This window comes from Zootoca vivipara, chromosome 16, assembly GCF_965207765.1.
Source record: "Zootoca vivipara chromosome 16, rZooViv2.hap1.1, whole genome shotgun sequence".
NCBI classification, from domain to species: Eukaryota; Metazoa; Chordata; class Lepidosauria; order Squamata; family Lacertidae; genus Zootoca; species Zootoca vivipara.
Genome location: NC_142599.1, coordinates 25,874,584 through 25,891,153, shown reverse-complemented (window position 1 = coordinate 25,891,153; position 16,570 = coordinate 25,874,584). Strand labels below are relative to the sequence as shown.

Here is a 16,570-nt window from a genome sequence, read left to right as displayed (position 1 = left end):
GGGAGCCAGCCATCAAGGTCCCCTAGCTTGGGTCCCCTGGCTTCAGAGATTGCTGGTCACCAACAGCCACTTTTCCAAACTTCTCAATGAATTTGTCTAATCCCTTTTCAAAGCCATGTAGGTTGGTGGGCATCACTGCCTCCTAAGGCTGGAAGATCCATAGCTTAACTATGCACTGTGTGAAGTAGTCTGTTCTTTCATCTGCCATGAATCTTCCAACATTCAGCATAATTGGGTGTCCACAAGTTCTAGTGATATGCAAGAGAGGGGGAAAACCTCCATGTAGCCTTTCTCCCTGCCATGCATAATTTTATAAACTGTAGTTGAACAGCTGAGGCTGAAGAGCTACATTTCAAAAGATTTGGAGGGCACCCAGGTTGGCAAGAGCTAAATTCTAGCCAAATTGTAAATGGGTGTTTTAGTGCCTAGATTTGTATCATTTTTTCCCTAAGTATTACCAGCAGGAAACCTCGTTTAAATGAGCCTTGTTTCTTTGCCAATTCAAACACAGGATGGAGAATCTGTGGCCCTCGTGTTGTTGGGACTCCAGCTCCCATCAGCCCCAGTACTGCCACTGGCCAGGAATGATGGGAGCCCAAAGATTAGCTGCCCGTGATTTAAAATAACCCAGGCTAGAGAACAGAATTGAGGCTTCATCCTTGCCCTCCCCGCTCTTTATTTTCTGTCCCCCAAAGCCACTGCCAGACGTTTTTGGACCGGCTAGAACAGGCACCCCCAAACTTCGGTCCTCCAGATGTTTTGGACTACAGTTCCCATCATCCCTGACCACTGGCCCTCTTAGCTAGGGATCATGGGAGTTGTAGGCCAAAACATCTGGAGGGCCACAGTTTGGGGATGCCTGGGCTAGAATGATCTACACACGCATAAGAAAATGGTGTCTTCGGGAAAACAGGGGTATTAGGGGAAGAAAAGCCGATGTAATCTGGGCACGAGCCACTAAAGGTTCATCCGACGCATGAAGTTTTTGCCTCAACTGGAAGTTACCATTTTCTCTTGCACACACAGGTGAGCAAAGCACAGACCCCTGACAGTAGCAGCAACAAAAGGCAGAAGATTTTTATTATTATTATTATTATTCTGAGGAGAAACAAATCTACACTGGGATTATGACCAGTTACACTGGAAGTTCCTTTAAAAAAAACAGAAGTCACAGATTTTACACAAATTTGTGCCAGATGTGTTTTGAAATGGGGGAGTGTGCGCACGTGTGAGTGAGGGGGGGTACACAAAGGATAGTGGCAGGGGCCCTTGTACACTTTGCCAAGATACCTTGTACAGTTGACCTTTGGCAAGCTTGTGCCCTCTGGATGTTGCAGGATTAACACTCGTCGGGGCTGATGAGAGCTGTACTTCCACAACGTCTGAAAGATGCCAGCTTGGCGAAGGCAGTTGCAGATCATAAGAGACATTAGATACTTGCACATCAAGTGGAATATTTCCCAACCAACGCAGGATTAGATTTTGGCTCAAAACCTGTTTTACGCAATCGATCGACTTGAGTGGCATAGCTTACCCTGGACTGTACAAACTTCAGGCTGAAATAAGGGTTGCGATGCAAGAGTGGCATGTCAAGTAGAAGACTAGGGCAAAATAGCCTCTGCTTGTTTCCTATCATTATTAGCCTTTTCTTTTTAAAGGCTGTTTTTGTCCTTTCTAGCCCTTTTCTCTCTGGTTGTTGTTTTTTAAAAAAGCAATTTACAGAATGCAAGATATAGTTCTAGTTTCTCCCCCTCCCCCAAATAAAACAAATATAAAGACCATGTCTTAAAGCTAAATCAACATGCCCTTTGTTTTTCTGTACATTAAAAAAAAAAACAACCAGTTGAAATGGTACAGCCCAAGGGTAAAGAGCAACGCCACTTGATTTTGCCTGCCAGTCAGATTAACCGCCCCACCATTGGAACGCTCCTGTTCATACATTTCTTAGATGGAGCCTTCTTGTTTGACTAGTAAACCAGAAAGAGAAGCTTGAAGAGGAAGGGGGGGGAAGTGAATACTACCATCTGTGCCATCTGAAAGAAGTCAGGGGGGGAGGGGTCTACCAAGATTATATTGCCTGGGTTGGGGGGGAAACGATGCTGTTCAGAAGTTACAAGCTTTCTGGAATAGGCATCCGAAACCCAAGGGAAACACCACCATGGTTTGCCAAGGCGATTTCACAAAACGTACTTAGTGTAATCCAATGGAATCCCAAAAGCAGCATGTGTAACGCGCCCAACGGAAACACAAAAAATTCAGGAGCAAAACTTTAAAAAAAATAAAGAAAAAAGAATAATCCCTTTTAAAGACTGACTTGGGATACTTGAGCAGGCTTCTTCCTACCAATACATATGCATTTATAATAAAAATAATAATTGATTTCCCCCACTAACGGAGCCTAAGGGAGTCCCAATCCATCTCTTGGGGCAGGGGGTCACCCCATCTCAGGCTGCAGTGTTACCAAAACCTAACAGTGCATTTTAGGCCCACCTGCCCCACCCAACAATAAATCACCAGGGTCCTCTCTGCCCCCTGCACTGGGACTGTTCACCCCTCAAGCTTTTCCCAGCCACATCAAAAAAAAAAAGAGGAAAAAAAGCTTATTTAATAATAGGACAAGACACAGGAGGCAACGGCTGTGGTGCCCAGCACCACCTGAACAGAAGGCAAGAGCGAAAGGAGCTCCTGCCACACATCCCTTTTGCAGCTTTCCCAGGGGAGTAAGCCAAGAGCAAAGCCCAGATCGAGAAACTGGAGGATCACGTTCCTGGGGAAAAAACACAAAATGGCAAAGGAGGTGGAAGGCTGGACTGCCTTGTCCTCCTGGCTCTGATCTGACACAGCCATTCGCAGCTGGAACAATCCCTTCCACCTCCTCCTTGCCCTTTGCACCCATGCAAGGCTGGCCGCGGTGCTTGTGTGGTTTCAGAGAGGTGAGAAAAGGCCTCAGACGGGTGGCCCTTTCTCTGTTGTCTTTGGAGGCAGACGATCCCTCCACCAAAGGTTGAGGGAAAGGCACACACAGTGGATCGGGGGGGGGGGCGGCTGGAAATACTCTCCACTCAGGACACACATCAGGGGAAAGGGTTTGGTGGGAGGGAGAACAAACACTCAGATTTAATTCAGCTGAGCTAGCTGGGCTGGGACAAAGCACGCTCTTCCCACACGCACAGAAGAAAATAGTCTTCCAGAGCAGCTGAGGCCCCAAAGACCATTTCGTCCCTTGTGTCTGGACCCCCACCCTTGCCACGACTTCCTTCTAGGCGAGGGTCCTTCCCATCCACACTCCCCACCCCTGCCAAAGTCAATTGCATAACCATTCCTAAATCCAACTGGCAGGCCTTGAGTGTCACTTTTAAGAACATTGCTACATAGAGGGGGCAGGTGGTGCGTCTGGTTAAGATGCAAGCGCTCTCTTCCCCAACTCCACTCCGAGACGCCCCATTCCTCCCCCCACCCTGTCCCACCACCCATGGAACTCACAGCTTGAAAGAAAAAAAAACACCGGTGTTAAGATGTTCCTGGCACAAGAAGAGCCACGTTCAAGTTTGCTTCTTATTTTTAATATAAAGAGTGGAAGTCTCGCCTTCTGGACCTTGCCGCACCTGCTTAGACCTTTCTGGGCAATGGCACACCACAGGACAGTCTAATGTTTTGGAGACAGTACCAAAAAGAAAACAAAAAACTCAGGAGAGAAGTAGACAGCACAAGAGAGAATGTGGTTAAGAAAAGGCGAGAGGCCAAAGGAGCATCGGTCAAGGAGCGAAGATGCTCAGCTGGCCTGCAGGGAAAGGGCCCCCGCATCTCCCTTGCAGGCAGGGAGGAGCCCAGGAATTTCCATCTCCTGTTTAGGTTCCCAACTGGGGGAAAAAGAAAAAACCAACCACAGTGCTCATCCTCGTGTCAAAACAGACCTTAGTTACTCAGTACATGGCAGGGAGCTTGAGGTTTCATTCCTTTTAAGATAATTTTTTTTTCCTTTTCTTGAGAGGGGGGGAAAATCCCAGAAAAAAAATTCATCCAAAGGAGAGGCAGAGGACAGGGGGGGGGGGAATAACCGCAACTAAGGTTCAAGGTGCCGTCTGCAGCATCAAGTTCCTCAGGAGTTTCTGACGGCCCACCTCGTAATCCTCTTCGTCCACATTGACCAGGAGCTTGATGGCCTCGTGACCCACAGCTTGCTTGAGCGAGTCTGTGATGAAGACCCCCTTGAGGGCCTCCAGTAGCGAGCCGTTGATGTAGTCGCGCCAGAAAGCGTCGAGGTAAGTGAGCTCCGAAAACTTTATGTCACATATGATGGAACCCAGGTCCCGGGATTTCAAGATGGTGTTGGCCTGGCTAAAGCGCTCAAACTGGCGCTCCAGGGGGTCCTGCTTGTTGGAGAAGACGTTCCCCTCCAAGGCCGTTTCGTGCTGGCAGTACTCTGCTCGGACTCGCAGGCGGATGTCTGGAAGGGAAGCGCCAGGAGGTATGTTAATGCTCTCTGCTCGAAACATCCAAATGTCCCGGATGTGAGATCTCAGGAACCGGGTGCTCTTTGCTAAATGGTAGGAGCAGCTAATGCGGTGCCCTCCAGATGTGGCTGGACTACAACTCCCATGGTTGCTGACCAGTGGGCCATGCTAGCTGGGACTGATGGAAGTTGTAGTCCAACTGTATTGGCTACCTCTTCAACTGGTGGGTCAGGACCCGTTAGTGGGTTGCAGCCTGATTCAAGGTGGGTCACGGCAGGAGCCCTAGCACCATGCAAATATATTGTGACAGATTTAAGAAATGGGTCCCCAAATGCATACAGTCGTACCTTGGCTCCCGAACACCTTGGGAGTCGAACGATTCGGCTCACAAACGATCAAAAAATTGAAGTGATTGTTCCGGTTTTCAAACGTTCTATTGGAAGCCGAACGTCCGACAGGGCTTCCGATTGGCTGCAGGAACTTCCTGCAGCCAATCAGAAGCCGCGCTTTAGAAGTTGAACGGACTTTTGGGAACAGATTCTGTTCGGGCTTCTGAGGTACAACTGTATTTGGGTTAAAAGTGGATCCAGGGTCTGAAAGGGCGGAAGATACCTGGTTCAGAAGCCATTAACAAAGTAATAACAGCAACTCATTGGAGGGGGAGGGCAGGATATAAATTATATCAATAAATCAATCAAGAGTGGTCCTGCTGCAGCTCCAGCTCCAATATGCCTGCTGCAAAATACTATGCCCAAAATGTGTTCCTCGTTTCATACCTTTTCTTTGCCTTTGGCAATACTGGGAGGGGAGAAACTTGTACCAGAGGCCTTGAGCTGCTGATCCCCAGTGCTGTGGAAGGGTCAACAGTGTGATGTCTCTCTGTCTCTCTCTCACACACACCCCACATCTGTCTCGGCATAGAAGATTGTTGGGCTATAGGATAGTCCTGGGTCTTAGCAAGACCTGCATTCAGAGCAGCCATCTTGGGAGGGGACTCAAACATGGCTGCCATGCCGCTCCTACTGTCAGGATCCTTACCGCACGTCTGTTTGTCTTTCGGGTCTGGCGTCACCGACTTCCTCCTTTTCCGCTGGCTCCCAAGGAGGGCTCGTCCCCGGCCAGGTCTCTTGGTGCAGATCTGGGGGCCTGAAGAGGAGCAGCAGACCAGCGGATGGTGGGGAGGCACTGGGAGGAGGCACAAAGGTGATGGCTCAGACAGCTCAGTGCAGGACTAGAGGCTGTGAGTTGTTATTATTTTTTGGTGGTGGGATGGGGGAACGCACACGTCCCACTTCACAACCCCAAGAGGCTCTCAAAGCAGCTGACCAAAAAAAAAAAAGCCTCACGACAATAACACTCACCACCACATAACAGGAACAGAAAGAAGCAAGGTTTTTAATCTTTTCCTTGGGGATAACCTGTGGTCTTGCTCATCTGGCAGCATCACACAAGAACATAAGAGCTGGCTGGATCAGGGCAATGGCCCATCTAGTTCAGCAGCCTTTTCTCACTGTGGTCAACCAGATATCCATTATGGGAAACCCACAAGCAGGACTCGAGCACAAGAGCACACTCCCCTCCTGTGGTCTCCTGTAGAAACATTACCTGCCTCCAACAATGGAAACAGCGTATAGTTATCATGGCTAGCAGCCATCAGTAGCCCTCTCCATGAATTTGTTGTCCTCTTTTAAAGCCACCTAGATTGGCAGCCATCCCTGCCTCCTGTGGGAGCAAGTTCCATAGTTTAACTATGCGCTGCATGAAGGAGGATTTTCTTTTGTCTGTGTCCTGAATACTGAGGAATACTGAGGCAGGGCCCCCCAGTAAGTCAGAAATTGCTCCATCCTTAATGGAAGCATGTCTAGTAGGCTGAAGCATCATCAGAATATAATTAAATACAGTGGTACCTCTACTTACGAATTTAATTTAATGCGTACCGAACGCACATTCGTAAGTCGAAAAAATTTGCAAGTCGAATCCCATAGGAATGCATTGGGAGAAAAAAATTCGTAAGTAGAAAAAATCCTATCTAAACCGCATCCAAGATGGCGGACGCAGCTCCATTCGTAAGTAGAAACATTCGTAAGTAGAGTTATTCGTAAGTAGAGGTACCACTGTACTGTGTAGTCTGCACCATGCCTATCCCACTTGGAGCCTAGGCTAGTTTGGTGGTGGTGTGGGGAGGGGTTCCCCATTTTAGCCTGGCCAGCTTCTTCCACCCACACAAACACCACTTCAAACCTGCAAAACTAGAGAGTGTGTTCAAGATCTTAAGATGTTCCATAAAAATGCCAAATGCCGGGGGAAGGAGGCTTATTCAGAGACCTGGTAACAAAGCAATCTCAAGATCTTAACAGTGTCAAAATTAAACACAACCTCCAACTGTCTGGAAATTAACATTGCTTTATTAAATGCTATGTCTGGACTGCTAAATTGAACGAGCAGAACTGACAATATTTATTTCACTAGGATTACAAGACCAGGACTGGCTCCTACTTTTGTCATTCAATACAAACTTGCCTGGCACTTGGAAACAACGCCTTCAGAAACCGTTCACTGGGGCAAAGAACAAAATTTCTGGTTTCAAATTGGTGCTGCCTCTCCTCATCACTTTTTGGCTTTTGCCTCACTTGAAACAGAGGTGGGGAAACCTCAGGCCTGAGGGCCAAATGTGGCCCTCAGCCCCTTCCTTTCTATCTGGCTAAATTTGCACTGACAGCTAAGAAGTTGCGTTCTCACCATATCAAGAATTATAAGACACCATTTTCATCCAATGTTGTTACCCTTGGAGGATGGTATACACAGCAATTAATGGCTGCCCAGTGACTTTATGTAACACATTTCTCTTTTAATTCATGTATTGCTTTGGAAATTTTATATTTTATATATTGTAAAGTATGTACAATAAACTTCACTGACTGCCCTCGTAAGCCCAGACAAGTTGTGATTTATTTTTTTAAGGTGGGGAAGAGCCAGCCACACCAGCTTGAGCTTATCAGATAAAAGTTTGGGATAAAAAAGTACTAAAAAGTAAATATTCTGCCCACCAGCATCCCAGGCCTTTTATGTTGATAGCTAAGATGAACAACACTCTGAAGAAATGATGAGGAACCTAGGAATCTCACTGGGAACAACAACCCTATCTCCATTCCACCCTCTGCATCTCAACAGACGAGGCTTTTGCCCTTAAAAATGATTGCTGACTTCATGAGGACTAGACACGCTCACCTTTTATGTAAACAGCTTACAGATGTATTTATTTTTACAACAAGTGCTCTAAAAATAAATAAAGTTGCCAGAAACACACACAGATACAGGAAGCAACTCAAAGGCTACTATTGCCAGAGTTTTTTTAAAAAAATCACTTTCCCCTCACGTACTATGGTCTCTAAAAAGCAACCAGAGTAACAACCTGCCACTGTTGAGGCCTGGCTTTCATCAAGGAGCAAATCAATCCTCAAGGGTTCAAGAGGCGAGGAGCTCTGTGGTGCACAGAATCCAATGCCTTTCTACTGTGGCAAAGGGCTACAGCAAAGCTGTGACTCCTACATTGCAGGGAGTTGGACTAGACACTCCTCTGGGTCCCTTCCAACCCGACAATTCTAAAAGAGCACCTGCTGTGCATGCTCAAGTTCAATCCCCCCAGCATTTCCAGTTAAGGAGGATTTCTGGTAGCAAGACTGGGAAAGATCCTCCTTTGCCCGAGACCCTGAAGGACGACTACCAGTCAGGGACAGGTGGACTAGGTCAGTGTTTCTCAACCTTTTTTGGGCCATGGCACACTTGTTCCGTGAAAAAAATCACGAGGCACACCACCATTAAAAAAGTTAAAAAAATTAACTCTGTGCCGCCCTATATTATAATTATGACTGTAAGAAACACTTGCCAAATATTGCTTTCCGGCGGGTTAGTGCTGTGTATTGGCGGCCGCCAGGCTCGTTTGCACTGAGCTTTGGGAAAGAGAAGGAGAAATATTGCTTTCCGGCGGGTCAGCGCTGCCTATTGGCGGCCCCCAGGCACGTGACAATGCAAATCGCCCCCTTCTCGTCGCCGCACGTCGCGGCACACCAGCCATCGTCTCGCGGCACACTAGTGTGCCGCGGAACAGCGGTTGAGAAACACTGGACTAGGTGGAGCAACCGGTCCAACTCTGTGTAAGGCAGCTTCCGATGCTCATCCAGTGCTCTGGATTTGGCTGGGAAACAGACATTCAGGAATAGAGCCACCAAGCAGATGTGGCTAGTGAGGCCTGCCTGTAGGGAAGAAGACACAGAAGCTGTCCAAAAAGCCGGGTCTGGATTTCTCGAGGTCCCAAACACCTGCATTAAATGCTGAGGGCAGGAATGCCCAGAACACAAATGCCTGGGCCATGGAGGGCCCTGAAGGAGACTAGCTGGACAAAGGCTCCTGACATTTATCTGGCCGCAAAGTCTCACCAGATTTGTGTTGGTGGGAAGGAACGTGCTCTGTGCTGCTGTGGGCTCGCGGCGTCACGTAACGGATGGAAGTCTCTTCTAGGTACTTGTCTACAAGATCCGGGCACACTGCGAAAGAAAGGAGGGGCATGTTAATCTCTTGGTCAACAAGAGAAAGTTTACCTATGAGATCACCTTTCGCTATATATGTGCACCCACTCAACTGCTTCAATCTACAGAATTAGCACTGTTACAGGTGCCACATAATGCCTGTTCTGCATCTGTAAGAAATTGATCTACTGTGGCAGAAACCACACTTTGGAACTCCCCGCCTATTGGCATCAGGTTAGCACTGTCACTGTACTCTTTTCAGACTACGTTTTTTGTTTAGAATGCTGACATGTGTTTTAATCTGTTTTTAGTTTATTGCTCTTTTTATTATTATTTTAAAATAATAAAAAATAGGGAATTATTATTAATATTATTAAAATAGTTGTTTTAAACTGTTTTGACTGATAATTTGGCACCCAAGTCTCGCCTGCCTCTCTAGGCCACTCTTCATTCTCTTCAGGAGGCTAATGGTTTTAAAATCCTTGACATTGTTTTTCTACCAAAGGGTTTTATAATTATAATAACTATTATTACTACAAGCAGTGACCATACAAGCAGGCACATCCAAATGATGGGTGATTGCCAATGCGCATGTCCTTTTGTACCTGGAAGAAGCAAGAATGGGAGTGGAATGGGGCACGCTTATGCATTCTCTGCCACCGTGTGCAGGGGCTGGGAACCCCCATGCAAAATGGTCACTGCCTGCACTACTATTGCTGCTCGAGGCATACAATTAAATATTGTGGTCAAAAGGGACAAAAAATACAAATAAAAAGATATGATGGGAGTTCAAATAAATAGGCAATAAAAAGCTAATTGGTATTTAAAAAAGGAAGCAGTGCTATCAGTCTGGATAAATACATCAATACAGTTATGTAAGGCGACAAGGTGAGATTCCAGGGAGGAGAGGAGAAAAGTAGGCCAAAGTTTCAGACGGGCTTTGTGATTGATGGTGGAAAGAGGGAGGCGTGGCTAGTGTTCTGAGAGATAAGCTCATGAGATCTACGAAGGTGTCATTTCGCACCCTCTCCTTTTCACTCACACCCCCTAATTCCACACAACTCAGCGCTACTTCTAAAAAAGACCAGGGCTTGTAGAAACTGCTGCAGAGCTATAATATGACCAGTTATTTCAAACACTTGGCTGTTTCTGACAATGCCTGACACTCCCTGACTGAATCCTTTTAGATTGGCTGAAGACCCAGCTGTAGGCTTGTACCTAGTTCACTGTTGGGATAAAGCAGAGGTCAGCAACCTTCGGCCCCTGGGCCAGATACGGCCCACGGAGGCCGTTTATCCGGCCCACAGGCCGCCCGTGAACCGAGCTGCCCATTTGGCGGGTCCCCTGTGTGCTGCGCTAAACCAGTGCGGTGCGGTGACTCGCCGAGCAGCCCCGGAAATGGCACCTGCGCCGGAAATCGCTTCTGCACAGGTTCGATTTCCGGCGCTGCGGACATACACAGACACCATTTCCGGCATCGCGCTGTGCCCGTCTGGCCCACAGACAATGTCCGTGGGAACAATCTGGCTCGTGGCCGGATAACCTTGCCGACGCCTGGGATAAAGGGTATGCGTGTGGGTCAGCAGATGGGCTACAGGCAGCCTGCTGTAGAAGACCCCCGAACCAGAGAGGACCTACCAGCCTTCCTCCTCTTTAAAGTGACATAGGGCAACAGGTCGTGGCGGGTGATGATCCGCAGAAGCTGAAGCACCTGGCGGAAGTTGGTTTCGTCGCAGCGACCCTGCCTCTCCAGCGCCAGGAGGAAGTCCCGCCCACTGCGGATCATCCCCCTTTCGTAGTCATCAATGACGTCCACAAAGAGGAAGGACAAGACCCGGACGTCGCGGTGGGTCAGGTGGGTGCCCACAATGTCAAACATGCGGTGCAAGCTATAGAGCCCGTGCTCCCGGTCGCCCTCCTCTTCTGGCCAGGCCTGCCGGCGGCTCCGTTTCAAGGCGGCCATCTTGAGCGGCTGCGGGGCCTGCTCGGGGCCGCCCAGTTTCCACGGGGTTCAAGGGGGGTGGGGTGGCTCCTAAAAGTGGGACACTGAAAAAAAAAGAGAAAGACAAGATCTCTTCAGAGCTCTGCTCACTGAAAGGTAGGGAGGGTGTATGTCTACACACAGCACTATTTTATGCTGCAAACCCATCTGAGATACCTCTCCCACTCTCTTCATGCAGGTACAGGAGTGGAGCGAATGAGAGATATTTCTTCCCCCCAGGAGATTAAAATTCCTGACACACTGACAGTATTACTTTTCAGAAGAACGTTAAGAAGAGCTTGCTGGATCGGGTCAATGGCCCATCTAGTTCAGCATCCTGTTCTCACAGTGGCTGAGAAGAATAATTGCTGCCTTCAATCGTGGAAGGCAGAGCAGAGCCACTGTGGGTCGTAACCACTTATCCCCCAAGTTGGCATTTTGATTGTACTTTTGTGCACCCAGTAAAACAGGGCTGGGGAACTTTTGGCTCTCCAGATGTTGCTTGAACTGCAACTTCCACCAGCCCTAGCAAGCATGGCTAATGGCCAGGGATGGCTGGAGCTGTAATTCAGCAGTATCTGGAGGACCAGGTTTCCCACACCTGCATCAAATGCACATTAGTTTTAGAACATTGTAGATGGGCAGTCTTTCCTGCTAACAGCGTGCTAAGCTTTCATTTGTGAACCAATTGCATCAAAACTGAGTACACGTTTACCCCCCAAATCCCACACCGTTGATCCCATACCATTACTCCCCAAAAGGTCTCTGTGATGTTGGCTAGGCTAAGAGGCAGAGGCTTCTTGAGGCCAGCCCAGTGAGTTGCAGAGGGCTGATTTACAATAAATCCTTTGGTTGCTTTCTTTTTTAAAAAAAAATATATGAAATTATCCAACCCCCATTTACATGGGTGTTGTAAGAAGTGCCTGACCATGAGTGTTTTTATACCTGCATAGGTGGCATACATTATCACAACTTCACAAGGAGATGTTTATAGATGGTAGAAACAAAAGCTCTGCATGCCCAGTTTCAGATCATATGCAATTCTGTCTTCATCCCATGATGCAAACTGAAAATAAGGGACCTATAACTTATATCTTTTTCCTGGAGTGGCAGGGGGAGCATTCATCACCATTTAGAACAGCAACTAAATGCTATATATTAGAATCATAGAATTGAAGATTTGGAAGGGAACACAGTGGTCATCTAGTCCAACCCCCAGCAATGCTCAACATGGGACTCGAAGCCATAACCCTGAGATTAAGAGCCTCATGCACTACCAACTGAGCTATCTCATATGTATATATATATATTTAAATTGTGCTGTCCAGATCAGCAACCTGATGCTTCACCAGTAAACTAACTTGGGCTTCCTAGAGCTCTGCAGTCAATGCTGACATTTGGAGAAAGCAAGCAGCAGCACACACTTCTGCCAAGCTGTGCGAAAGGATCTTGTTGGTTCTTACTTTATTCATTCCCCTGTGCAACTGAGAGGGGACTTTGCTTCTCTCCTAGGCCCTTTGCAAGTCCCCAGGGGAGGGGAAATGAGTTGGTAGCAAACCACAAAGAACAGCTGGCTAGGGTAAGCTAAACTGACATGCATGCACACTAGATCTCATCCTCTGATTTGAGAGATTCCATCTCTCAAAGCCCTTTAACACAATCACTGGCATGAACAATCACTGGCATGAACTTAGATTTCCTACCTACCTCAACTCCAAGGGGAGCCAGCAGTTGGTTCAAAAGGTAAGCAGGCTGTCTCCCATAAGGGATCTGCTGCATGAACCCTGCAACTATAGACCTCCCCCGACGCCTATTCTCTGCTCCCATTTCAGACCCTGTCCTACTTCACTTTCAGCACAACTTCCTGATTCAGACCCTGATCCCAGATTATCTCCATTTACTGCCACACGCTATGCCTCTGACCCTTCAAGACAGCTGACCTAGTTCATGGCTTTTCCATGGCTCGATCATGACCTCTGGTGTAACACTGGAGCCAGAGACTCCCAAAGGCTGTTTCAAACCCCAGTACTAATACAACCCAAGAAAACCCCAGGTTGCTTGTGTGTGTCTTTTGGAAAAGCAGTCACTCAACACAATGAAAGAGGATCCCTCAAAACTCACAGAAAGGACGCTCCGTTAATTTGGCTGCTATACAGCAGAAGTGGGCTGTTAAGAGATAACGTTTGCTTGTTTCTCTAAATCTGATCCAAAAATCAGGTCCTTGTATTTTGTCCTGGCACTGCCACTGTAATGTCATCCGATTAGAAAAGTATAGTTTCACAATGCATGATTATGCTTAATAAGCTGGGCAATAGTATTTCTTTTCAAAGCTATCACTGACAGTCTGAAATCCGTGAACTCTGGCAAGCCGGAACCCCAGGCCACAAACCCCAGGCTTTCCTGATTTTGTTATTTAAAAAAAATCACCCTCAGAATTGTTCCACACATTACATTATAACAACAAACCAGGGGCTCTTCCACATGTGTACTCCACTACTATGACCCAACCTTCCCACCTACAATATTTTTTTTCTTTTCTGGGGGGCGGGGATCACACTGGCCTGCCTTACAGTACTTATTGTGATGATTACTGAGATAATGCACTTGAACCTTCAATTCACACTCCCACAGACAATGCACCAGCAGCTTCAGCGTAGCATGCACTCCACCCGAAGCTGACTTGTGCAAAAGCCAGGCTGCTGGCCAATCTGGATGACCTCCTCTCACAGGCAGCAGCTCCCAATGTGTGGGGTGGAGAGGTCTTCCCAGTCCCACTACGAAAGAGTATTTCAGCTAACTCTGAACCTGGGGTCTTCTGCGTACAACTGAGGTCTACAACTCTTCCTGCTGAGTCCACAACTGAGCTCTTAACTACAAACTCCTTTTTTCCTGAAAAATCACATACACCATAAGGACATTCTAATTGGCTGCTCTAGGATTATCTCAAAAGTCACAGAAAACAAAACAAGGGAGAGGAGCCACACATTGGGCTCTGATATGCCCCTAAATCCTTGTTTGAATTTGTCCAAGAAGGAAACAAAAGCTAGGTTGAGAGCTCATTTACAGTGCTGTCAAGAATCACTCTCTGGAAGGAGGTTCCTTCCTTCCAGCCACTAATTCCTGGACAGCTCCAGAAACTCGGTCACGCTCCACACTAAAGGGCAGGTCAATCAACAGGAAGGCAGTTAGCCAACCACTGCCTTGTTCTACTTATGTTAATAAGCACCATGAAGAGCAACGGAAGGGAATGAATCACCACCAGGCATGTCGCTGCAGAGTTTGGCACAAGTTATCACCCAACAACATACCGTACCTTATGTCTTCTTGTTTTCTGGAGGTTCCCTCTTTGCCACGTTCAGATCCAGTCCTGCACAGCTGGCGGGGCACAGAGGCCAAATGTGAACATACGAAGTCTCTAGTCCCCTTGCTTTACTTTTTTAAAATTAAAAAAAGACAGACCAAAAAGAAACAAAAAACTTGGCAAATGGATTTCATATATGGCTCACGGGAGGACAGGACAACTTTTTTCTCCCAAAGTTAAAATTCTCACTACATGATTCTAGAGCCCCCAGTTTCCAAACCCTCTCCATCTCTCTTTGGCTTTAAAAAGATATTCCACATAAGAAAAGTCCCAAAACCATCCAGTAAAGTTTGGGGGCACTGCTTTATTTCCTTTTTTCTATCTTAACTTCTAGCAAGAAGAAGTTTCCTAGCACTCAAATACATATACAGTCACCAGATTCAAATATTTTTTGTTTTAAAATGGTGAGATTTTGTCAGAAAAACCCAGTGGGGAAAGCAAGGCTAATAAAAAGTAAAAATAAAACACAAACTGATTGTATGCTTAACTTTCAGCTGTGGTACACTATAAAAATATTTCATTCTTCTCTCTCACATAAATACAATTCTATTTCATCCAGCAGATTAGAGTCCTCGCTTTCCCCCAAAGCAGAAAAGTTATTGATCAGTTCTTAACTTTTCATATATTAAAAACCTAATTCGAAAGAAATAAACCTCTCCTGAATAAGGGCAAAGCACATAGCTAGCTCAAAATAGGATTCATCAGAAACCCCTAGCATATTAATGCTCAATATTTAAACTAAAATACCTACAATTGGTTTCTCTCTTGTTTTCATTAAGCAATTAAGAACTAAATTCATTCTTAGATCTACAGCACATTACTGTAATATGTATCCCCTTTGTTCAAAAGCAAGGAAATCTAGGCTTGTTTATTTGAAACACAAATATTTTTAATCTCATACAGAGCACCTTGCTTTAAAGTAAAAAAACCCGGCCCACACCATGCCACATCCACCTCCTCTTTTCCTGTTACCTTATTATTCCTTCCTCTGCTGCCCCTTCTGCTTAATGATGAATGGGGGGGGGGAATTAAAACAAAAATGAGGACTGACAAGGTAAAATGTCACAAGCGTGTTAAGAACCACCAACACGTGAGCTGGGTTTCCTGGGGCCAGGTCCCCTACCTCCTACAACTGCCCTCTCCCCTGTCAACCCCTCAATCTCTCAGATCCTTGTCCCCCGCCCCCAAATGTTTCCCACTCCCCCCCCAAAAAAAAGTCCAGGGGAAGCTGAGTTGGTGGGGCAAATGCTTTAAAGGGCCTCCCCTGCCCCTCCAACCTTTGCCGAACTCCCGAGCTCCCCTCAAATAAGACAGGAGAGGTTAAACTTCAAGGGGGCGACGAAATAAAAGGGGTGGGTTTCTATCCCCCCCTTACCTATTAATAAATTCCTCATCAAGTGCCCCTGCTCACCCCTAAACCACCACCTTACTCAGCCCTACCTACGGTAATGGGCAACTGGGGGGAGGGAATACTTTAAGCGGGTAGTTTTAAATCAAAGGGAGGCGGAGAGGGCTTGTATTTCTCCCTACCCCACCCTCACTTCCCTCCCTCTGGCTAATGGGGGTGGGCCCTTCCGCAGCTGGGGTGGGGGGTGGGAGTGGCCCTTCCCTTCTCCCCACCAGTGAAGGGTTCCCTCTTCCCCAGCCTGTGACCAAACGGGGCGGTGGTGGTGTCTCCTCCCCCCCTCCCCAAAATAGGCCTCAGGGTCCTGCCCCCCCTTCCCTGCTCAGGGCCTGGGCCGGCTGTCTAGGCCTCTCACTCTTTCCTCGGGGCCATCAGGGCAGCCATATTGGATCCATCCGCTCCTCTCCAATCTCTCTTCCTCCTCCTCCTCCCCCCGCCCTGCCGGTTCTGACCCGAGCCTCGGCCGCGGCTGGAACGAGAGGAACATCCGGGCAACCGGCGCCTCCCTCTTGCCGAAGCAGGGCTGCCCACATCCGGGCACCCCCCGACCTAGCGACCTACTTCCTCCCGGTTGGGGTGGGCGTCGGCGAAGCTACCACCGCCATCTTTCGTGATGGATAATAAACCTAAAGGCAACCATGTTTGTTACGGGCGAAAGGGGACGGGGTGAAGCTGCCCGCGCCATCTTTTGTGATGGACAGTAACGCTTTCAAATAATACTGTACTGTAATGGTAAAAAGAGCATGGGGCGGCCAGGTTCGTTAAGGGCGACTAGGATGGCTTCACTGCTAATAGAAATAATGTGCGTTCGAAGCAAACTCGGGTGTGGAAACGGGCGGAGAG

The 16,570-nt window shown here is 47.5% G+C and overlaps 1 protein-coding gene across 9 annotated transcripts; it reads right to left on the bottom strand.

The window, feature by feature from the left end:
• Positions 1-3,541: 3,541 nt before the first annotated feature.
• Positions 3,542-16,278, bottom strand: DEDD (death effector domain containing). Of its 9 annotated transcripts, none has more exons than XM_060269275.2 (7): positions 16,180-16,198; positions 15,295-15,322; positions 14,275-14,336; positions 10,619-11,026; positions 8,891-8,998; positions 5,493-5,639; positions 3,542-4,447 (listed from the first exon to the last, which is right to left on the bottom strand). In XM_060269275.2, the coding sequence occupies exons 4-7, from the start codon at positions 10,941-10,943 to the stop codon at positions 4,071-4,073; spliced, it is 957 nt and encodes a 318-aa protein (XP_060125258.1). In that variant the 5' UTR covers positions 10,944-11,026; positions 14,275-14,336; positions 15,295-15,322; positions 16,180-16,198; the 3' UTR covers positions 3,542-4,070. The 9 variants fall into 9 exon arrangements, with proteins under 9 accessions (XP_060125258.1, XP_034954580.1, XP_034954575.1 ...); XM_035098689.3 differs by lacking the exon at positions 16,180-16,198 and adding an exon at positions 16,083-16,149 and having other exon boundaries at positions 14,275-14,388; XM_035098684.3 differs by lacking the exon at positions 16,180-16,198 and adding an exon at positions 16,083-16,149.
• Between the last annotated feature and the right edge of the window lie 292 nt (positions 16,279-16,570).